The sequence below is a fragment of the Poecile atricapillus genome, chromosome 1, assembly GCF_030490865.1.
Source record: "Poecile atricapillus isolate bPoeAtr1 chromosome 1, bPoeAtr1.hap1, whole genome shotgun sequence".
NCBI lineage: Eukaryota > Metazoa > Chordata > Aves > Passeriformes > Paridae > Poecile > Poecile atricapillus.
Genome location: NC_081249.1, coordinates 122,075,668 through 122,099,374, shown reverse-complemented (window position 1 = coordinate 122,099,374; position 23,707 = coordinate 122,075,668). Strand labels below are relative to the sequence as shown.

General features: G+C 38.0%; 1 protein-coding gene across 1 annotated transcript; it reads left to right on the top strand.

Moving 5' to 3' along the window:
- The first annotated feature begins 17,382 nt into the window (after positions 1-17,382).
- FSHB (follicle stimulating hormone subunit beta) lies at positions 17,383-18,355 on the top strand. Its single transcript, XM_058857925.1, has 2 exons — positions 17,383-17,541; positions 18,119-18,355. Exons 1-2 carry the CDS (start codon positions 17,383-17,385, stop codon positions 18,353-18,355), a joined length of 396 nt encoding a protein of 131 aa, XP_058713908.1.
- Positions 18,356-23,707: the final 5,352 nt, after the last annotated feature.

Sequence of the window (23,707 nt, the reverse complement as noted above, 5' to 3'; positions counted from 1 at the left end):
TCTTTAACTGTGGGAGGCTGTGTAACCATGAGAATAGACTGCTTTTCAGATTTTCAGACAAAGTTTCTCATTTTATTCACAGAGGTAGAAAAATCCAGCTCTTTCCAACCACTGTGAACAAAAATTCATCTTGATATTCTTGTTTTTAATGTTGATGAACAGTTCTCTGCATATAATTCTTAATTAATACCTCAGAATCACAAAATATTCTATGTACATGATTCTGTGAAAGAAAATGTGTCTGATTTTCCATGGCAAAATTTGGAAATGGCAGGTCCCAAAGTCAACTATGATTGCATTGTTTGAGGAAAAATTAACAGCTAACCAAGATTCTTGGACAAGTTATGCCTTGAAGGGCTGGAGTGATTCTTGGCTCAATAATCTAGAAAAAAATGAGTTTCTCACCTTGTAGCAAGGAGTGAACAAAGAAAAAAAAAAAAACAACCAGTCATTACAGTGAATTACACAGAATTACCCATAAATATGACCCTATTATGAAGAAAATATAACAGCCTCAAGGGCAACCATTGATTGTCTTTTCTAGATCAGTATCAGAGGCTGCACTGAGCTGTCTGCAAGGTGCCCTCTTTAATTCACAGCACAACAGAACAAACTGAGACAAGGGATGCCATCTACCAGAATAAATTGTCTCAGAAAGTCAATCAGAAATACTCATTCGGGGTCTAAAGAGAGCACATTTCAAAACTGAAAGAAATTTCATGCAACTCTACTGTTTTGTTACCCTCAGTGAAATTTAGTCAGGTAAACCCTCACTTTTAGTGGAAAATTCACTAGAAAAAGTGGACTCGCAGAAAGATAACTGATTTCATTCTTTGTCTTCCTAATGGGAAGAAATTTGTTTCATTCTTCAAAACTATTAGATCAGACAGGCAAGCTGAAAACCCTAAAAAATAAAAATTTGATTTTTTTTTTTTTAACCAAATTATTCTATGCCCATGTTCTTTATTTTCAACCTTTGGTTTGATTTTGTATTCTGCAACTTGGAGAACTAGGTTAAATTATTACAGTGAAAATTTCACTCCTACCTTACAGTTAATTAGATCAATCCTTTTGATTCCTCAGTACATAAGGTGGTTCTTGCAGAATATCCTAACATAAAAGGTGTTAGGAAACACAAAGGGGTTTTGTTAATCAGAGAATCATTACACTGGAAGGAGGCTGAAGAGTTGATGTAGCTGCCTGCTCCAAGCTAAGTGAAACCAAGACAGATTGATTGGGGCTTGAAAATCTCCAGATGGGTCTTGAAAATCTCCAAAACTCCACAAGCTCCTTGGGAAACCTGTTCCAATGATTAATTATCTCATAACCAGGGGTTTTTTCACATATATCTAATCCAAGCCACTCCCATTTCCATGCACGAGCACTCTCTCCTTCTCCCACCACAGTGCTCCTCAGCTAAGATCCTGACTTTATTTTCCTGGTAACTTCTTAGGTATTGGCATTTTTTTATTTTATTTTTTTTTTGTCTGTTAATGGATGTAAAATTTGTATTTGCTCAGATGGCAACAGAATAACTGTCAATAACTACAAATAGGAGAAATTACACTGCATTAAACTATTTCATTTGAGCAACAGATCACAACTAAGAGTTAAACTGCTTTCAGTTTCCCCATCACACATTCCCCTACCTGGTGTCAGCATTCCTACTCATACTATGACACCAGGAGCTGTGAAAAAAGAAAATAGATCTTTAAATATGGACAGAAATCAGGACTCTGACAGAACCTTGTCTTAAATAATATCCCTGTAATGAGCAAGACAAAAAGACAGAAACTATATGAGAAAGAGCAGGGAGATGGGCTTCCAGAAGGAACTTTCACAAGCATTTTCAATCAGTTATTGGAGAGGGTTCATCTCACATTCTGGGAACATTCCTTTTTTCCATTGCATTGTAGAGAACTCCTGCTCTCAGGAGAATTGTTGCTTCTGGAGCCTCCTTTGGAGGCCAATGTAAACTTTGCTGGACACAGTGCTGATCTTTTACTGCTTACATGCTTCAAAATTCAGTGCACTCCCATTCCCTTGGCAAATTTCTTTGAGTTTATTAATTATTTCTCCATTAATATTTTCTGCTTTTTTTAATGAAAGAAAATCATGCTTGAGCCTGCAGGTAAACCTGAATGAAATTTTTCAAATATCAGAACTCTAATAAGCAAGTGGTCCTTTAGCAGCCATTAAATAATTAAGGGGTTGCAGCAGCAGTTTCAAATGGCCCTTGTCAATGCTTGACAACTTATTTTCACATCAAAACTATAAATCATGGGCAATATGCATTTCTAGTGACATTTTAGGACAGATTGTAAAGTTCTAAGGCTGCTTTGAGGAAGAGAAAGAAAATACACTGCATCAATAAAGAAGAAAAAGGAAACTACTTCTAGTTTTAAATTAGATGCTACAGATTTAGTTCATTTCCATTTCATGCATCTTCCTTTACATTTGCCCACTATAATGACAAACAACTTTGTTTGCATCAAATGGGAATAGAATGAGGCTGAAGAAGGAGCGTGTCTTGGTTTATCACCCCATATCTGCCCAACTTTTCCCTTAGGCACTGCAGCCCAAAGCAGCCTAACTCCTGTGAAACTGGTGAATTTTACCCTTGGTGAGGGAAGGACAGTGGATCATTTTGATGCATCTCTGTAGGCTCAGTAAGGAATGAGGCAGCAGAGGAGCAAGCACGGCGTTTACAAACGCCAGAACATGCAACTCTTTGGGAATAATGGGAACTGTAAAGCTCTTCGGGGGAATTGATCCTTCCCAATTCCAGTCTCTAAAAAAATTCTCAGTGTTCTGGTGTTTTCTCAGTTCACTGGCTGAGAACAGCTTCTCCCTGGGTATAAACCTTTATTTGTGCATGTTGTGGAGATATCAGCAGATCTCAGCACATTCACTCAGCCACAGAGCCGTGCTTGTGATGTTTTGTGTTATTTGTGAGGTGCCACTCCTGCAGGAAGCCAGGAAATCTCCTCCAAGGCCACAGACACCAGCAGGGGATCCTTCTTGTGTTGTATGGCAGCACTCAGTGCTCCCCTCTTTTTGTTCACCAATTCAGGTCAATAAAAACAGCCTTACCTTCTTAAGAGTACATTGAATTAAACACATTGCACTGGGGCTCCCAGACTCCCAACAGCAATCCTGAAAACAAAAGAAATCATAAACATGTCTTACTTACACAATAGCTTACATTCCTATTGGAAATGGGAAAGGCCTGTCAGAAGCTCCACTTAATTTATTTACAAAACAGGACCTTCCTTCATCTTTTGAGAATTTTGAATTGAAAGTGTCCACATTTCCATCAACTTTTCACTAAACTGCAATTGGAGGAGAAGCAGTTTTGAGTGTTTTCATTCTTAAGGCATGGATGATTTTATTACATGTGAAAAACAGACTCACAATCCATCCAAATTTTAATCAGATTATCAGTTGTATTCTGAAATAAGATATGTTTGCAATGAAAACCAGCTATAACTATGAAATAACTGCTTTTTCAGTCTTTTCAGATAGAGAAGCTTAAGCCATTTTTGTAGTGATCTTAAATAATGCCATAAAGAGAGAATCACAACAGAGCAAAGCATTTGGGGCTTTATTTGTTTGCTTCTCCCTAAGAAGATGCTTAAATATTCCTTGGAAAATATCAGTAAAGCCTCAGTTCATGCAGAATTCAAGTAGGAACACACAAGCTCTTGAAACTCAACAACACTTGCTAAGAACCACAAAACATAAAAGATAAAAACATAAAAAACATAAAGCAACTCACTTTCTTCTATTTACCTTTAAGCAAGCACAGAAAAATCAAGGTCAAGCTTTCAGGACTGAATGTTTGCTACTGCAAGTCAACAATTCCCAACCTCAACACTGGCTTCCATGGCTGATGATCTCACTCCAAGGCTTAGGAAATGTGGAGGATGAGAAAGCTTCAACCCAAGCATTAAAAAAAAAAAAAAAAAGAAAATAACGTTGTTGCCTTCAAGCTTGCTAAATTATTTTGTGCCCTTGTGGTCCTTTTGAATTCAAGCCTTCTCAATAGAGACAAAACCACAGTGGGTTACTGTGAGTTATCATAAATTGTGCACTACCCACAGACCCAAGAGATTCTCGTGCTACAGAAAAATACTGCTGCAATAAGACTGAAATATGCTTGATTTACAATGAAGAACTTCTAAGGAAAATTAGTTACTAATTTTTCCTCCTAGCTAAAGGAGGTTTCATGGAGTTGTACATAGAGCAGGACAGCAACTCGTGCAGTTTTAGCTCTGTAATTAAAAGAGAAGCAAGTAATTGGTAACAAGGCAGGTCTGAGCTAAATTCAAATCCACGTCCTCTGCTCAAAACAAGTTTTAACAACCCAATATATCTCCTACAGGGAAAACAACTTTCTGATATCAAAGACTTCTTTTTCATTGTCTCAATTTTTTACTCATAAAAACGAGGCAACATGAACCAAATCCCTTGCTTCAGATGGAAAGAAAAAAGCATATCTATTACATGATTTCCAGATATGTTCATCACTAAAGATGAACATCAGGATTACCAGAATTTCTTATCAGAAACAGCTTGTCAGAATTTTTCAGAGGAAAACTGTGTCAGTGGAGGCAGATCCCACACCAAATTAAAAGAAAGTAAATCTCAGAACTAAGTTTAGGTAGCATTAATGATGAAAGGGCAAGATGAGGAGGCTGGAGGCAAAGAAAAATAAATGAAAATGACAGGAGGTCTGCAGACTTATCACAGGGGAATTCAAGAGAACAGCACGAGTTATCACTGTTGGAAATCAGAAGCAATAAATGTATGCAGGAAGACCAGCAGAAGTACATTAGAAGCATAATATCCCAGAAACAACTGAAAGATTTATGTTTTTATAGTCTTATGCACACAGCCTCAGTGAAGGAAGTGTATTCACTGAAATTTCTGAAACAATAAATAAATTTCTGATCCAAAGACTGTATTGCATAAAAGCCCTGCAAACATTCCTTAAATATTAGTCTTCCCACATGATACAGTGGTAGGTATTCACAAGCTGCTTGTTTTTTAGTCGGAGTAAATATCTCATAAAATATCATATATTTTTCTCTAGAAAAACAAATCTATCTAAACCCTTGTTTTTAAGACAAAGAAAATTACTTCATTTCTCAGAATTATGGTTTAAAAAACCTAAAAAATAATGAAATTTCTCTGATTGGGAGATTACCACTCTTCTGCCAATATACAGCTGCAATTAAAGATATGAAGCTGGAGACACTCCGAGCATGGCTATGAAAGCTTCCCAGCTCCAAGAATTATTCCTCTTGCTATGTGAAAACCACCTGTAGGAGCAGGACCCAAAGCCTGGAAACAAGCAGACACTCTGCCAAAACATAGGCCTGCCAACAAATGTATCCTGCTGCCTCCTAAGGGCCAATATCATTTCCAGGCTAAGTTTACTCATTAGCAGGTTTAGAGCTGTTTTTCCCTGCCAGCACTGCACCCTAATTCAAGCATTTAGCCATCCTGGTATGTGCTTCCTGCTGGATTTACAGACAAGGCTCTTTTAACATCTTGCTAAAAAGCAGTTTCCTTGGCCAGTGTGTGAAGTTCTCCATTTCATCTGAGCATTGCACGTGCTCCAGTATGGATGCTAACTCTGAAATAAAGAGCACGGTGCCTGTGGAAATTGCAGGCCACATAACTTTCTCAGTCTTGCCTGAGAAAGTGGCCTGGGAAATCATGGGGAAGAATTAAAACAATCCTCAGAGACAGAAAACAGCCTTGCAGGTGCTGTTTGTCTGTTCCTTGTTTTCTTGCAAGAAAAAGTCGAGGGGTGGTGAGCCCCACTGACTAATGATGGTGATGTGTTTGTTAGTTTACTAACCAGTAAGAGTTTCTTCTCTGTACTTTTCACGTATTGGTCTATAAAAAAAACCTGAAGTAATAAACCAGAGAAAAATTCTCCTGATCGACTCCCAAGAGAGTCTGTGTCATTCTTCTCACTGTTCCTAATAGAACGACACTCCAGTTCCACTTCATCTGATGTAGCTGAGCTGGACACACGCAGCCCAGCTGAGGAGCTTTTATCAGTACAGCAGCTCCTTGTCACCTGAGCATCGTGGTTACCATTTTCACTGCCATATCAATGCTGAAACAAAATTATCTTGCAGCAGATTAATACACTCACATGTTTGTTTCTTACTCACTGATAGCAGAGATGCTTGCACGTTGTGGTCCTAACCACATGACCTTGCAATCGCATCCTGTTTCCATCACTTCAAATTCACTCAGCAGATTTCACCCTGTGAAATCAAATTGTTTTCCAGCTTCAAGGCATCAATGAATTCACTTACTATTTACAACAGGGTAAAAATTAAAATAGATATATAAGATTGATGCTCACACTATTCTGGAGTCTCTCAGACCACTAGGTCTTATCTCATTAAAATTTTTTGTCATTGCATAACATTTTTTATCACTTCATAATTTATCTGCTATATTGCTGCGTGCCATCCTTTCCAGCTAAACAACACTCCACATGACACCATAACAAACACATTCCTATAGATTAATAAATCATATATGCTGTAATCTCAATGCTGATAACAGCTAAAATGAACAAGGTTACCAGGATCATCTACCCCAATGGGTCTTAATTGGTTCATTGGTTTTCCTTTATTGTATTTCTTATGGTTTTGTTTACCTTTTCAGGGGATAAATTCACAATCCTTGCACAAATATTAATTCAGACTGATGGGAACAGTTGTTCCATGTGCTTTTAGGCTTTGTTTTGGGTTGGGTTTTTTTTGTTTTTTGGGTTTTTTTAATATATATTTATTATATATATTTAATAATATTTAATATTAGAATAATTAATAATTATGTACAGTATTCTCCCATTTTCATATATGACTGCAGTTTTAGTAGATTAAGTACAAGATCCTTGCTAGTAATAATTTCACAGTTATTCCAGTTGTATTCCAGTTTTCCCACTGTTACAGAGTGAAGCATAAGCAGGTTGAGTACAACCACTTCTACACTTCTGTTACAAAGCTCTTTCACAAAGTCTTTTTTCCTAAGAGAGTTATATTGCAGTTTTCATTTATGGAACTGGGAGATCTCTTCAGTTAATTGTCGAGGTATTGCTTTGTTAGCTGAGAGATCATTCTTTCAAATTTGCTGAAATGTGACATTTTACACAGAAACACAGCAAGCTTATGGGAGAAGTTTCTGAAGCACGGGAAAGATTTTCATTTTCTCTCACATGTAAGTATAAATACCGAAAGAAAAATGCAAAAAAGGCAAAGATTTGATTCATTGACAGTAACTCCATTTTGCAGAAGTTTACCACAGCAAATTGCAGAGCTATGGACATAATAAATGTTTTCACCTACAGTTTGCAGCAATTTTTTCTCCCATAATTTATTTCCTTACAATATAAATTCTGTAATTTACTTGAGAGGGAGAATCCAATTACTCTCTGATTAAGAAAATTCATGTCCTTTGTTTAACTGGAAAGGATCCAGACTCATATAGTTCTTTTTTGCCACCATTAACAAGAAGAAGAGTTCTTTATGTGTTCAGGAAATGGCATCAATTATTTCTCCTAGATTTAATTCCTGGAAGATGACTTAACAAATTTGGGTGGACAGAGTATTAGGGGAAGTTTTACAACCTTGTAATTGTCCCAAACTACAGTCTCTATACATCATAAATACTACAATTTGCATATCTAAGAGTTGCACTTCATAAAATAAAGTGTTGCAGAGAGATCCTTGATCATCACATGAAGGCCAGACTTGTAGATGTCTGCAGAAATTTAACCTGATCTCAGTGTGGGCTGGGAGTTATGCCTTGATATTAAAATTCTGACCTGCACATGCCCACTGGAAACCATGTATATTGTGTCATTTGCACGTAAAAGTTTATAAATGCTTTTGAAATTCTGAAATGAAAATTTGAGTCTTAACTGGTGATTGCTGGAGATGTACAATTTCTTCCTAAAGCTTGTTTCCATCCCCATGGACTGGGACTTGAGAATCTCTGGTAGACATTTTTATTATTTATAAGGCTTAAAATCAAGGACTCCTCCTTTCTCCAGTCTTTTAGTAGCCATGATAAATTTGACTTCATTTTTCTTATAAAGGGTTCACAGACTATATTGGGATCCATGTCTTCTAAAACTACCTAATAATCTTCCACAATTTCTGTTTTATGCTGAAAGGGGGTGGGAGGGAAGAAATTCAGCTGATAAGGGAGGGGGGGAAAAAAATCATCATTCAAAATTCGGAACAGCTAAATAGGTCATTCAAGTCTTATAATAATCTCCAGTATCCAGGAGCAGGTGATGACACTGGTAGTCAGAAATTAAGAATACAGAACACTGACATTTTTTACAGAGCTTATAGGTCTCAAACACTGGATTGTCTCTAGCACAGCTGATGCTCTATGGGGTAACCCTTAAATGCATCACCACTTGTACAAATACAAAACTATATATGAGAATGTGAAGAATGTCTCTACAGCCTCAAAATATCTGCATTTTAAGCCACTCAAATACAGTGGCTTAAATACTGCTTAGAATCCTTTAAATAGTACTGAAAGTAATGGCTAGTCCTCTCACTGTGGCAACAGCCCCTTCTCTGATCTCACTTTGCATTAGCCAGTACTGGCTAATGAATTATGATCACTCCAATTTGCCAGCCCAGGAATTCATTAAAAACCTTCTTCTCCTATGGTCTGCAGAAGGTAACTAATCAGCTGATTTCACTGCAGCTTTGTTCTGCTCATAGGAGGATGGTAGCATGCTCCCTCTGACCTCATCCAAAGCCAAAAAAGGTTATCTATAGAGGAAGAATGGTTGTGAACATATGACAGCAATTTTTTCCGCTCTTTCCAAAAGTGACTTCTGGCTTTTTTTCCAACCTATTGATGATAACCGCAGCCTGAGATCAAATTCCTCCTTTCCTGTACTCAGTGCTCGAGAAAGATCCTATTGTCCACAGCCACTGAGAGATCTGCTTAAGTTTTTTACAAGTCTACCTAAACCACAGCTTATTAAATTTCCTATCAGGATTCCATGGGCTGCAATGATTCACAGTATTACAGACACACAGAAATTTTATCAGAGACATGGATATATCGATAGTTTCCTTCTGAAAACATAAAAGTCATCCAGACAGAAATTAGAATTCAGGAAGAGAAAAATATGACAAACATTTGTCAGAAAGTGCTTGCTAATCTACTGGATGCAATGAAAAGTGGTAATGTATTATAGCAAAAGAAAATGACAAAACATGGACAACACCAAGAGAACAGGAGGCTGCAAAATGATAACCACTTCAATGAGACTGAAAGTTTCCTAGTTTTTGAGGACTTGTAGCAAAAGTAAAGACTTCTAGAAATCAGATTTTCATTTAGCTGAAAACATTACATTAGAATATAAGAAGGACAAGATGGAGCAAACAGCATCCTTTCTCAAGGCTGGGAGAGCAGTAGGATGAGAGAGCCCATAGAAAAGCGGCTCAAATTTAGGAGGAATGCCCCTCTGTGTACAAGCTCTGTAATGAACACATGGAAATGAGATGGATAGATATTTTCTGTAAGTTTTCTGTTCTTATTCCAAACATTAGAAGCAAAAGGACTGCATTCTCCCAATGCACTTTCAGAGCAATTCTATGTTTAAGACACCAGCAGGAACAATTATGCCTAATGTTCCAGGGCTTAGAAAAAAGAAAGGCCTGTTTTCTTGAGAACAGCTCTCCACGCCTCTCATACACAAGGACAAGCAAAATAGCCTGGCATAATTAATTATCATTGCATTTCAAGACTGCTGCATTATCACCACTCTTACAGTGAGAGATCTGAAACCTATTTTTGCCCAAAGGCTTTACCAGAGAGAGGAAGGACTGAGCCTGGCAGGAATCTGGCCTGGAGCCAGGAGGTTAAAGTGCTGCTTCACTTCCAAATTTTAGTTTTGCTTGCCGCAATGCTGTAAAATCTGCTTTAGCTGTGGAGGAACTTTCAGCAACGTGGGAACTTTACTCCAGAGCCACGAGATGGCACCACAACAAGCCACAAAACCTGTCCAGTTATCTGCAGTTCTGATCCTGCTCGTTTATATAATTAACAAAGCAATTGAGTAGGGCTGTTTCTTTTTCAGGCAGTCCTAGAGAGATTACAAACTGATCGCTGCTAAGTGACTTTTCTATTCCTCTAAGCTGAGCAGACAATGTTTAGACTGATCACTTCAAACAGCTGTTTAATGCTGTGCTGAAACAGACACAACATAAATCAATATTTAAAAAGGTGATGGGTGCCCACAAGTATCCGATTTCAAGGTCATTTTAATCACATTTAGGAAGGCACATTTCACTGGCTGGCTCATTGAGCTTGTCCTGCTGTGATGTCTGGGCATCCCACGCTCCCCCATCCTCTTGCAGAGCTGCCTCCCAAGGCAGACCCTGGGAAGACAGGCTCCCCAGCTCCTAAAGAGAGAAAAAAAAAAGAATTTCTAGGGTTATTGGCAAGATAAGAGGGACGCCTTGGTCCTAAAGAGAACCTTGGCCAGTATTTTCTGACGTCAATCTGGCCAAGACTCTGGCTCAGGGTTGCAGCCATCAAATATCTGTCCTTTTCTGCATAGGGACACTTTCCACCTGCTGACACCATGGCAGACACAGGTTGGCAGGCTGAGCATCCCAAAGCTCCACCACAGCACAGTGTGTGCAGTGCATGCCCTCGGTCACACAGCATGGAATTCTGTATAAAAATACCTCCCAGGTATTTTTTTTAAATATTTTGGAGTGTCTCTGGTCACTACCAATCACATCCATTAGACAATATTGCTCTTTCACCCTCTTGCTTCCTATCAGGAAGAACATTCCTAGGTTTTCTCTGTGGACTGGAAAGTCATGGAATGATATTATGGCATGGCACAAACTGCTTTGTGTACTTCTCTACTCAGCCTTCAATGATCACCAAGGGAAAAACTTCCAATCCAGAACCCTTTAATAAAATACCTCAAAAAACAAACTTCCAAATGAGCTTTCTAAATATGTATTTGTCTGAACAAATATGGTGCCAGTCCATCACTCCCCATGATTATTAATTAATTATTAATAAATAAATATATTATATTTATATTTTATATATATCACTATATATATTTATATTAAATATATATAAATATTTATATTTTTATATATATATATAAATATATTTAGCCCTCAGACAGCAAAAAAGTTTTCAAGACTGTGATTTAAATGAAACTGATCTTCTGAATTCTATCATATTCTAGTTTAAGAATAAAGCCTCTGGTTTAATTATTGTAATCGTTTTTTGAAATACACATTAATTGGGAATTCAGCCAAATTTGTTTTCTTATGTCATCATTCTGCTGATATAACCTAACTAATCAGATTTGGTTTCCATATTAAGTTATTTACTGGGCTGATACTTTGAAAGTATTTTTTTAAGTTTCAGATGTGTTTCCTCATTAAAACTCTGCAATACTGATTCCTGCTGCTGTTTCATAAAATTTCTTTGTGAATTTGCAATCTGCTAACAATCAAATTCCTGCAGCTCACAGGGCAATTCCATCAACCTATAATCTGCTCAAAAATGGCTCCATGCCCTAGAATAAAAGGTCCATGTGACTGCTTAGAAAAAAAGGATTTAAAAGAAATTGTTCAGAGTCCCTAAAAGCAGTTAATATTTTAGCTAAAGTTGGTCAGACAACATGTTAAAACTGCAGCTGAAGGTGGCTATAGCTGTATGCATTCTGTCCAACCTATTTTTCTTAAGCAGTTTGACCTAAAATTACTGCACTTGCAAAAACAATATGGGTCTGACATCTTCAGCCTCGGACTTTATTTAGTGACCCAAATAAGATGGGCTTTCAATCCTTTCTCCAAGTGTGCTGAATTGTTCTGTATCAACTTTATTGTGTTATCAATGCAGACTGTCAGCATGATTCAGGCCTTATGTTGCATATCATAGCTGTAGTTTGAAAACAATTAGCAGCTGCTGTTTTTTATGGATGAATAAGGTTCAGTCCTGCCAAATTTACTGTTTTAGAAGAAGAAGGCATCATAAAATGTATCATAGACATGGGCTTGCCCAACTTCTTAACATAGTTATAGAACATAACAGAAATAGTGATGAAATATTAAAGTGCATGAAACTTCTTTTTTTTTTTTTAATTTCTAGGTTTAACAAAATATGAACATGGCATATCAGTGGAAAAACCTACCTAGAAAATAAATACAAACTACTAGCACTACAAACTACTAATGGCAGATTTTGCCCTTTGGACTCCAGTCATTCTATAATATTTGGGCCTTGAAATATTATTAACATAAAAGTTAAATAATAATTAAAAAAAAAACTCAAATTGGATTTGACTTTTCAAGTGAATATTTAGAAATGTTTATTTGTTTTTTTCTTTTTGATTATCTGTCTGCTGTTCTCAACAGCATAATGACAAATCCATACAGAGGAAAGAACTGCTCAGGTAACAAAAAGGAAACCCTAGCTGATCATGAATTGTATAATTTTATATATTGTCCATCAGGTCTTCCCTTTGCTTTGTTACTTTTCTAATATGACTAATCTATTTTAAATCCATTGTGATGCTTTCTTGTTGAAAAACAGTGTAATACTCAGGAAAGCTTAAAATAAAACAGTGGTACTCCAGGGCAGTCACAGAATCACAACTTCTACTTACACACAAAAAAAGAAAAAAAAAATGCTTCTCATTGAAAAATTAAAATATTCAGAAACTACATGATAAGTAAAAATGAAAGAATGACAAAGAAAGAAATAGGGAGAGAGCATTTTTATAAAACATATAATTTTTATCCTTGGTTTACTCTTGAGCAGAATCTTAACAGATATTTCCTAACAGATACCAATGGTGTTACCAAATGATCTTACATAAGGAGCCAAGATCACACTGTGGTTCTGCAAGAGAAAACAGATAAAGGCTATAAGAATGCCATCACTAAAAAGCCTAAGAAAATTCAGCTGGTTTCTATATTTAGCAAAGTGGCTAAATAAGAATAAGAATAAGAATCAGCCATGAATGAATTTATGTCATGTGAGACAGAAACTACAAGAGAGATGTCTGAATGACAGCATAAACATCTGTAGTGTTGCTTGCACTGCTCTGTGTTTATTAAACACTTTTCAGAATCTTTAGTTTCTGCTGCTGTTGACTGCAAGCAGGATTTCCACAGCACCCAGAAAGACTAACAGCTTCTGTTGGTATTTGAAAATATAACCTTAGCTCCAAGTAATGGAAAATTTTATCTCCAGAGATTTCTAAAATCCTGTGCTACTAAAAACACAGTCAGTCTATTCTGGCAGTTTCTTTAGTCTCCTGAGGATCAAATATTCTGCTTTCCTACAAATGCATATACAAATTTGTCATTAATGATTAAGTCTTTAGCTGACACTAATTAGTTTAAACTATCTATGTGCTCAGCAGGCCCGACCTACTTCACAGTTCTGCTTTATTAATGCTAGCAACCTAATATCAGTAAAAATTATATTGACCAACAGTGAGCAACCACTCATTGCAGGTACCACTAAAGCCAGTGAGAGCTTCTCCACTGATTTTAATAAGAATCACAGTAAACCCCAAAGGCTTGGAGAGGTAAAGCAGCAACAAAAGTCATCTTCCAACAGCAGCAAGCAACAAAAACAACAGCAACAAAAGGGGGAAAACAAAACTCCAGTCAATTTATTTAGCACAGGCCTGTGCTGCTGTGCTGTGAAATACCAACCCCACAGAGGGAGCTCAGACTGAAGCGCAGACTCAGAAGCAATTTGCAAGCTTTGTGCTTCAAAGATATCAATTTAATCCATCTGGGGAGCAGCAATATACCTCAGGTTAAATTTGGAACTGTGCAGAACAAGTGCAGAAAGAGGAAAGGAAGAGTGCTTGGTCAAGACTGGCAGTGTCCAAGAGACTTGGCAAAGGCACATGCTCAGCATGATGGCACTGAATCTCCAAATCCTCACTTGGTGGAACCACACAAAAAGTAAATTAAGCCATAGGTTTAGGCACTTTTGACATGCCTTGAGACACTTTCAGTGCAAAAGAGCTTTCATATAGCAGAAATAGCAGAAGCTATTACTCTCAGTATCTATTCAGCAAGATCTAAAACATGTAACCACAACTATGAGCATAAGAAACTTAAAACCATGTTGCTTGACAACTTGAGGAATACATAAGTATTTAAGAATACATCAGAAGCTAAAGCTAGGCTGCAGCTGGAATAGTCACAGGTATTTTATATCAGTCATGTTTTTTCCCACCAGAAGGTTCAATACATCTTCTATCAGGACAGAGTCAGATTTATTACTCATGGTGGATGTGTTGCACACAAGTCTTCCAATAGCACTTTGATAGATGCTGAAGTTCTCTTAGATATCTAAACTACTTTCTTTTAAGCTAGACAAGAGTTAAAACTTGTAGAAACAGGATCATTAGTCTTAGCACCACCATATTGAAGAAAACAATCCCATTTGTTTAGAACATATAAGGAACATAAAAGCTACCAGTTCTGTATTAGATGCTTTTGCAAGGAAAAAAAACCCAAGCAAAACCAAAAAAACAGTATCACACACACACATAAAACCCCCAAAACAAGCAAAAACACCAATCAGAGCACAAGCAGAAGAAAAAGAGCATTTGCTGCTAGAAGGGAAATAAGAGCAAAATATATGACAGCACTTCTATTTGAAGTGATTAAAAAAGCAAAGCAAAATCTCCCTTGTGACAGTGGTGGTGACAGTGGTGGTGACAGTGGCTTGCTAGGTTACAACAGTAAGCAGTCCAAGGGACAGAGCCATAGAACACCGAAAAGAGAGCAACACAAGAAGCCTTTTATTTCCCCAAGAAACCACTAAGACATTAACACAGACATGTAAATCTGATTTCTGATGTCCTCTGTTGGTGAGTCCTCATCTACAGCACCACCTGTACTTTGATGCACCAACCCCTTGCTCATGTTGAAGATCCTCCTTGACAGCATTTGCCAGATTCCTGCACAAACTCCAGTAGGAGAACAGAGGTCCTGACCATTCAGTGCTCCCTTGAGACCCTTGAAATCAGCTCAGGACAAATCTTCCCATTTTAGTGTTTGTATTGTGTTTACAATGTGGCTTCATGAGTTCTTACAGCTCTTTTAATAGAATTATTTCCCTAATTTGTGTCTCCACAAGTGGGAAGGCTGGGTGGGACAGAGCAAGGAACTAAGGCAGGGAAGGAAGGACATGGCAGGGGCTAAACTTGCACTGGTCTTCTTGTGAACTATGTTTTAGTGAATGTGTGTAATTTCTTCAAAAATGAAACAGGTCATTGCAACAGAGAGATCAGGTATTTTCTGAATTGTCCTCGGCAAATGAAACTTACTTAGTCTTTTTTAATTTACATAAATTAGTACTTAGAAAAGATCAGATCCTCAGAAGGGATATAAGAAAAGTAATCAGCTTTTGTCTGGCATCTCTGGAATTAGAGATTTACAACAACCGAGAACCTCCTCTGAGAAGACAGACTGTGTTGACACTAAACGACACAAAACGACACATTATCAATCACAGGGTTTATATTAGTCCAGAATGCAGATGTCTAATTTTTTGACTTCTTTATAGATTTAAGTGAACTGTCTTCTCATTCAAACAAAATTCTTAACACAGGAGATGTCCAGGGAAAAATTTCAGCTCACTTTCTAACTTTGGAGTGATGCAAAATTCATTTACAAATGAAGGTTCTGCAGACTGCACGGAAACTGGAACAGATGGCCAGTCTGCAGGACCACAGGAAGGTATGACACACTTAAAGGGCTCATTTGTAAAAGCCTCTTTGAAAAGTATCCCATCTGCAGGAAACTAATAGGCCAGTGAGAATTTCTTTTCATGATAAAATGCTTTTAACTCTATGTCCTTGTCTAGTTTTCTTTCAGGGATGGATTTCTGTAAAAGTCAGACTGACCATAATAGAACAGTCATAACAAAGCAAGACTGGCTGTTCTGGGCAGATAATAGTAAATACAGTGCTGCTGTGAGTCATTTTCCCCAGAACTGGTATGTGAAGCTCTACAGAGGTCTTTCTCTGTCATTATTCTGGTGAAGAGGCGCACATCCCTAACCTGTGAATGCAGGGAATATATTCAAGTTGAGTTTGCATAGCTTTCAGTTGAAAACATTAGTATTTTCCCTGAAACACTAAAATATTTCATCAGAGATCACTGGAGCATAAAAACACAAATCTGGAGCCTCATTATGACATCCTAATAGTCCCTTCCCACAACACAAATATCCCTCACATAAATTAAAAAATGTGACCATGCAACAGACAGGAACTAGGGCTGAATATACTGGGCTAGAAAAGAATGGCAAAGAAAAGAGTTCTTCATGGTTTAACAAAATTCACATAACTAGCTTTATTGGATCACTGAATAAATACATATGCAGCTCACTGGGTAAGACAGAACTCAGAGAAAACCAATTAAAATTGATGCCCTGAAAAGAAAACAAGAAAATAGTCATTAGCTAAGAAAAACTACAGCAGTGAAGGGTCCTCCACTGCCCAAGGACCAGCTTGCACCCCAAGCCTATCACTTTGAGGGCTGACCAAGAAGTTAAAACACCTGAACTTTTCATTTCCAAAAATAAGCTTTTCAACCTTTTTTTTTTTTTTTCAAACTGTGAAACGGCTCAGCTATTTCTAAATGCCACTGAATCAAATCCAGTGACATGTGTAGAGAGACACTGTGACAGTAACCTTCACCATCTCTTCCCCAGTGTGTTTAGCTTTTCTTTTTTCCTCTCAACAAGGCTTAATCTCACTGTCTGGCTGAACATTAATCCGCTTTCACCAAGTCCCAAACTAATGCTTGCTGCATTAATACACTGCAAATCCTCAAGGTATAAATTACACACCATCCACTATAAAAGGGAAGCACAGGGCTTTCTTCTCACTACAGCTGTTACTTCTAGGAAGGCGAGCAGAATACAGGTAAGTTTTCATCAGATCCTGATGTAGAAGCTTTTTTTTTTTCATATTGCAAACACTTAAAGCAATTAATTGCCTCTGAAAAATAATTATACTTTGCTCTTTCGCTTCTTCTTCTTTGTCTTTAAAGGCAGGTTACATTCTCTCTACAGAAACTTAGATAAAAATATTTCATTGAAAGTATGGTATTGTGCTATTATTATCATTCTGCAAAGACTGATGACATGCCATTTCAGTTGCTTAGGAAAATCAAACTCCTTTAAGAGTAAACATAAGGAAGATCTGTCTAATGTCTCTGCTCTCACTGATGATTCTGTTAAAAATAACTATACATGTTTCTCCAGTAGAGATATATTTTTTGCTTTATAGACAGGATGAAGACACTTAATTGTTACGTGCTGTTACTTTGCTGGAAAGCAATTTGCTGCAACAGCTGCCAGCTCACCAATATTACCATAGCCGTGGAAAAAGAAGAATGTGAATTCTGCATTACAGTGAATGCCACATGGTGCTCAGGATACTGCTTCACAAGGGTGAGACTCTTCATTTCAGGCACCAGAATTAAATATTTTAAGTGATGTATGGATAACCCATTCCTGCAGCTTGTAGCAAACACATAGACAGGATGAGCCTTGTGAAAGATCAGGCTGAATAACTGCTGTGCTGTCTGACACAGGAGAAGATACACAGCCAATCTGAAGCACAGACAGAAGGGTGAAATATCATAGTAAAATCCAGTTAATTAACTGGCTGCATATATTATGTTTGTATTGTATAGCTAGAGTGAGAAGGATTACAATCTGGATCTCTGCTTTGTGCTCAATTTCTGCTTGCAAGCAGATAAAATAAAGCAGCCATTACCATGTAGACTCCTCTGCTCTTTCAAATAATTTGAAGAATCAATCAATTGACCTGAAAGATTGTCTCATGATGGTATGACACAAATTTGCCATATCAGTCTCCCTGAAAGGGGAAATTTAAAGATCTAAGTGAAATTAGAAGAATCAGACCCAAATGCTTTTGATCTCAGTGAGATTTTCCCATTTTATAAAAATACTGAAATCCCACAGCAAATTTTAAAACAGTTTATTTTCCTTCTTGTAATTTCAGGATCCAGTATACAAATATCCACCAGTATCAACTGCTCAGCAAACCTGTACCTTCAAGGAGGTTGTGTATGAAACAGTGAAGATCCCTGGCTGTGGTGACCATCCTGAATCATTTTATTCCTACCCAGTGGCTACAGAGTGCCACTGTGACAGCTGTGACACTGACACCACTGACTGCACTGTGAGGGGACTGGGGCCATCCTACTGCTCCTTCAGTCAGAATGGAAGCAACCAGTGAAGGCTACTGGACACAGCAGTTTGGCTTTAAATGTTCCCTGATAAGTAAAGGTACTATTCAGGTTTAAATGGAAGATTTAGAAACTGCCAGGATTGAAACAAAGATTTTTTAGGCCAAAATGAAGAGCTACTGACTAAACTCCTCTTCAGGCCTTCCTTACATAACCTATGAGTTGCCTTAAAATAATTTTCACAGGTCTATAAAAAATGCTGCTTCCAATTTATTCTGCCCTTCGCCCTTCTTCCTCTTTAGTGCAACTTCATTATTTATATTCCTGTATTTCCACTGCCTGGTTCACATAGATTATTTTATGCTATTCTGTGCTTTCAAAAAGTTTCAAGTCTTTATTATCTCCTGCTTTCCATCTCTCCTAAGAACACACTTATTTTTAAAAGCCTTGCTGCTGGTTGTGGTTCTATTAGCTGGATTGTAAACCTCTCTCAGCTGAGATCCTGACTGATGTTTTCTTTGCAGAATATTTCATATAGTCATTATGCACTGCAAATAATAACAGCATGTATATTTAAGAGCCAAAATCTATGTTCAAAGGTTGAATGTCACCTGAATTCTTGTACTTTCTCAGCAAGGCTTGTTAGTTCAGCCTCACTGTCACAGCAACACAAGTAACATGAACTCTAGCTCATACCTGGCTAACTTGAAAAAATCATCAGCTCTCTATTTTCACCTGAGTGCAGAATGTAGTAAAGAGAAATGTTTAGCATCATTTAACGTAGGAGTCTCAAAAATGATTTAGGGATGAATGTAGGGGCACCTGGCCCCAGTAGTGCAAACATGGTGTGATAATGTGCCTTGAAAGCCGTTCACAGGAGTCCCTTCAGAGAATGGATTTCACAGAACTCTGCAGCAACCTAACTCTGCAAATACCACTATGAAGTTGGAGTGGTCTGGAAGTGAGCTGGAGGACTGACTGAGTCAGAATAGGAAATTACCTCACGTTATTGAGAAAATCATGTGAAGCCTACAGGATGAAATCCCACAGGAAAAATGAAAATATACCGTTCTTCATCAGAAAAATCACCTGCACAGACACAGAATGGAAACAATGGATTCAGCTGCAGTTTGGCACTGCAGGCTTGGTGGTGTACAAGCAAAGTTAAGAGTCAACAGCATCCCAGTGCTGCAGAAAAGTGGGAATGCAAGGAGCAGAGCCTACAAGACACAACCTACCTCCACCACTCAGTTCTTCATGGTAGGGCCTTGGCTGAGTGGTTATTTCTGACAGAACTTCGGCACATTTTAAAACTGGAGAAAATTGACAGAAGAATAATAAGAATGGAGAGAGACCTAAAACACATCTTAGGAGAAAAAGATTGAAATAAATGTGGTTGTTTTGCTTAGGGGAGGGAACACTTAGGGGGAATATTAGCAGAACATTTTACATGTTTGAAGACTGTTACACAGAGAAGGTCAGTTCTCCACGTCCAAAGAGAACAGAACAACCCATGAAAGATTCAGAGTAGTCACAAGCAAATCTTCTGAAAGCTACAGACAGCTGGGCACTGAAATAAACTGTTGGGGGCTTGGAGAAGAGAGGGAATGAAGGAAGGGTGTGGGGTCTGTGGATTAGTGATGATTACAGGTTTTACAGAACATGTGGAACCTGTTAGGAATGACAGAAAAAGCTAATTCAGCACGAGGCAGAGGAATGAAGTAGTGGTTATCTGGCATGTCTGCTTTTGAGACCCATACAGACATGATTATTTAAGGAGAATTTGCCTGTTACTCTGAATCTGTCTTGTAATAGATAATAGATATTTTAACTTACATAGTTTTTAGCTTTTTTACTGAAAGGTATTGATTCTCTTGATTTTATTTATAAGATTTATGTGTGTGGATGTTTTCTTTGGTCTAGTGAAGCTTTCAAAGTGGTAAAGTAACAGATAAATTACATTGGGTCTCATTTCTGTTTTAAAGATGAGTCAATTTCAGTTCAAACTAAGTATATTATTAATATCAGCAATTATTCCATTCTAAATGAGAGAATTTTGAATTACAATTGCAAGACAAAGTAGCTTGTAGCAAAAAATTATGTAAAAAAAGTATGTTTTCAAACACAGATCTGTACTGTCTCTTGTGCATTTTCAAATAATAAAAATAATTTTATTGCACTTCTGTTATGTGTCATAATAAGCCCATTTAAAAACTCAAGAGTCCACCTGCCAACTTTATCATGCTTTAAATTGCATGTTTTCTTCTTCCTCTCATATTTTTTTCTCATGTAACTGGTACACCCACCAGAGCCATATATGCATTATATGGCCAAATCCCACCAAATAAGACAATATTTTAGCCTGGTCCAGTAACATGATAATGAAATAGTTGCAATATAAGAGTACTGTGGATAAGAATAATGATCATCATTAATATTTCATTTAAATTATAGACATTGGAACCTGTCCAGACTTGTGTCCACATCTGTCACAAATTAGATTGCATGTGAAAACAAAAATCATACAGGTCTCATTTCATCCATCAGACAGATGCACCACATATTTTCATTTTGCAAACAAAACAGTTCAGAACCTGGAATCTGAAACTGCCACTAACAGAGTCAAAAGTGTATTGAGGTGTCCTGGTGTGCTGGTTTGGGCTGGGCTAGAGTTAATTTTCTTTGCAGTGGGGCTGTGTTTGGGTTTGTGCTGGACACAGGGTTGATAACACAGAGATGTTTTTGTTGTTGCACAAAGCCAGGGCCTTCTCTGCTTTTTGTAAAGCCACTCTGGAGAGGGAGCTGGGGGTGCCTGGGAGGGTGGGAGGGGACACAGCCAGGACAGGTGACCCCAAGTGACCAAAGGGACATTCCAGAGCAGGGGATGTCACAGAAACTGTGGGGAAGGAGGAGGAAAAGGGGGACATTTGGGGTGGTGGTGTTTGTCTCCCCAAACCTCACCTGTGATGGGGCCCTGCTCTCCTGGAGAAGGCTGAACTCCTGCCTGCCCTTGGGAAGCAGGGAATTAATTCCATTTTTTTCCTTTTCTTCTGTGTGTGTGGCTTTTACTTTCCCTATTAAACTGTCCTGATCTCAGCCCATGAGTTTTCTACCTTTCACCCTTCCCATTCTCCCCCCGAGCCCACTGGTGGGGGAGTGAGGAGCAGCTCTGTGGGGCTGGGTGAGCTTTAGGAATGGGCACTCCCCAGCTCAGTGTCCTCCTGGAGACTCCCCAAATCATCAGCCACTCCCTCTCCCACTCCAAATGGAGGCAAAAAAGGCAAAGGTCACAGGCTGAGATAAGAACAATTTACTGGAAACAGCAATGAGATAAGAAAATGAACAGTAACAATATTAATCTGAAAAGGTGTAAGAAAAAAAGATTATTCACACAAATATGCCTGCATGCAATAATTGAAAATACCAGATGGCTCCTGTATCCTCACTCTCAAGCAAAATCCATTCCAAATCATGTCAACAATTACTTGTTCTACAGTCTGACGGCAAATATTTCACTTTCAGCAACAGAAATGCAGAAATTCTTAAAGAAGGCTGGCCAGACTTGAAGATATCTTAGTCTACATTTGATAGTTTGTAAGACAGACTTTATCTTTTTAAAGTTTCATTTCCATCGAATGCCCAATAATTTCATTAAACTTACTTTTACATCAGTGTTTCTTTTGCAAAGTTTTAGTGAAGGAAAATAGTGAGTATCAGTATAGTCTGACATCCAAATCTGCTTATTAGTACTTCAGGAAAATATTTAAGAGGTCATTTTTGTGCTTGTTGTCTCAATCTGTCAAGATGAGTAAATGGGAACTCTGTCAAAAGGTGAAAGTGTCGGTATGACATGCTACTCTAAAAGCTAAAATTGGTGGATAAGCTTTTAGAAATGTTTCTAATATAGCCAGAAGTAGATTTTGAAGAACTCCCACCATAGACCTAACATTTTTCATTGAAATCAATAGGTAAAATATTTTCCAACTTGAACAGAACCAGTCTGCCAACAGTGACTTTTTCCAAAACTGCATATTAATTCTATTTTTAATGTCAGGTTCTGCAAAAAGACCTCAGAATACGCCAAATTTTAGCCACCAGCCAGCAGAAACTAATGTTAGGAGCAGTAAAAATTAAAATGGACTGAACTATTTACTTCTATTTAAACAAAACTATCTCTTTTCTGGCATGAGCCTGAAAGAAGTGAACCTGGAAAACTTTAATTTATAACCCCCTGGTGAAGGCATACAGCACAGAGGCAATACACAGTGTTGGACTGTCCCTTGCAGGCCTCTGAGAGGGCCACTTGATGCAGGAATCTCTGTGCTGCAATTAATTAAGTCTTTTGAATGGCCAGATGTATGGTTAAAGTGCAGGGAGATTATTCATCTGTGCTGCCACATCTGTGGGCAAATTAATACTCTCTGTCATTCATGCTGCAGACAGTCTGACCTTGATCTTAGGAGTGTCTGTGCCAGTCGTACTTGAAGCTCTCCAGATGTCAGGATGGGAACAGGGAGTGCAGCAGCAGCAGAGTCCTCCCAAGGAAATGACCACTTAATCCCAATGCCTTTTTATGTGGAAAGCACAGACTGATTTTACAGACAGACAAGGAAACACACGTTCCTCACCTTGAGGCCATTAATAAAGCATCAACATAATTAGCATCACTGCACTCTTGTCAGTGCTCAGCTGTTATTCCCAGCTTAAATAAATCATTCCTCCTCACTTAAAGCAGGCCTGCACTTGCTTTTTAAATCTTCCCTATAATTGGGCTCACCCTATGTTTTGCCATAAGCAAGAAATATAAACGTCCTCTCCTCATATTAACCCAATTGATGAATAAGAACTTAGGAGCCATTCACAAATTCTCAGACAAATCCAGCCTGAAACAGAGGTACAAATGGTGGAAAACAGGAATGTCAACACTCTGGCTTGTACATGTCAGTTTGGGGCTGCACTTAACCTAGAATATTTGAATGGCAAGGGGAAAGGCAGCTCAGCATGGTGTTCACATGCTATGCTCCTCTTTCACCCTCCCAACTCAGCAAGGGCATTTTAATTTTGTCAGTGTGCAATATTGAGCCACATACTTTATTTTCATTTAAAAAATACAACTAGCATCTTCGTTGAAACTACCAAAAAAACTGAAAAAAACCCCAGCTAATCTGAAAAAATCATTTGGAGAAGGGAGCCTTGAGATTAGTGGCTCCCCTCCACTAAGGCAATGGGAGCTATACAATTTTTCTAGGTCTCTCATGTTTCTCTTCAATTTATGTTATTAACATTAGCTATCAGAGCCTTGGTCTGTCAGTGTGACTTATGCTGATAGACATTACAGCAGCTCACAAGGCTACAGTCTGGGAAACAGAGCAAACGAGACAGGAGCGGGGTTAGAGAAAGGA

Excerpts from the sequence above, each read along its gene's own strand:
- FSHB (XM_058857925.1), top strand. The coding sequence starts at position 17,383 with ATGAAGACACTTAATTGTTACGTGCTGTTACTTTGCTGGAAAGCAATT. Across the intron at positions 17,542-18,118 it reads CAGGATACTGCTTCACAAGG|GATCCAGTATACAAATATCC; the intron begins GTGAGACTCTTC and ends TTGTAATTTCAG.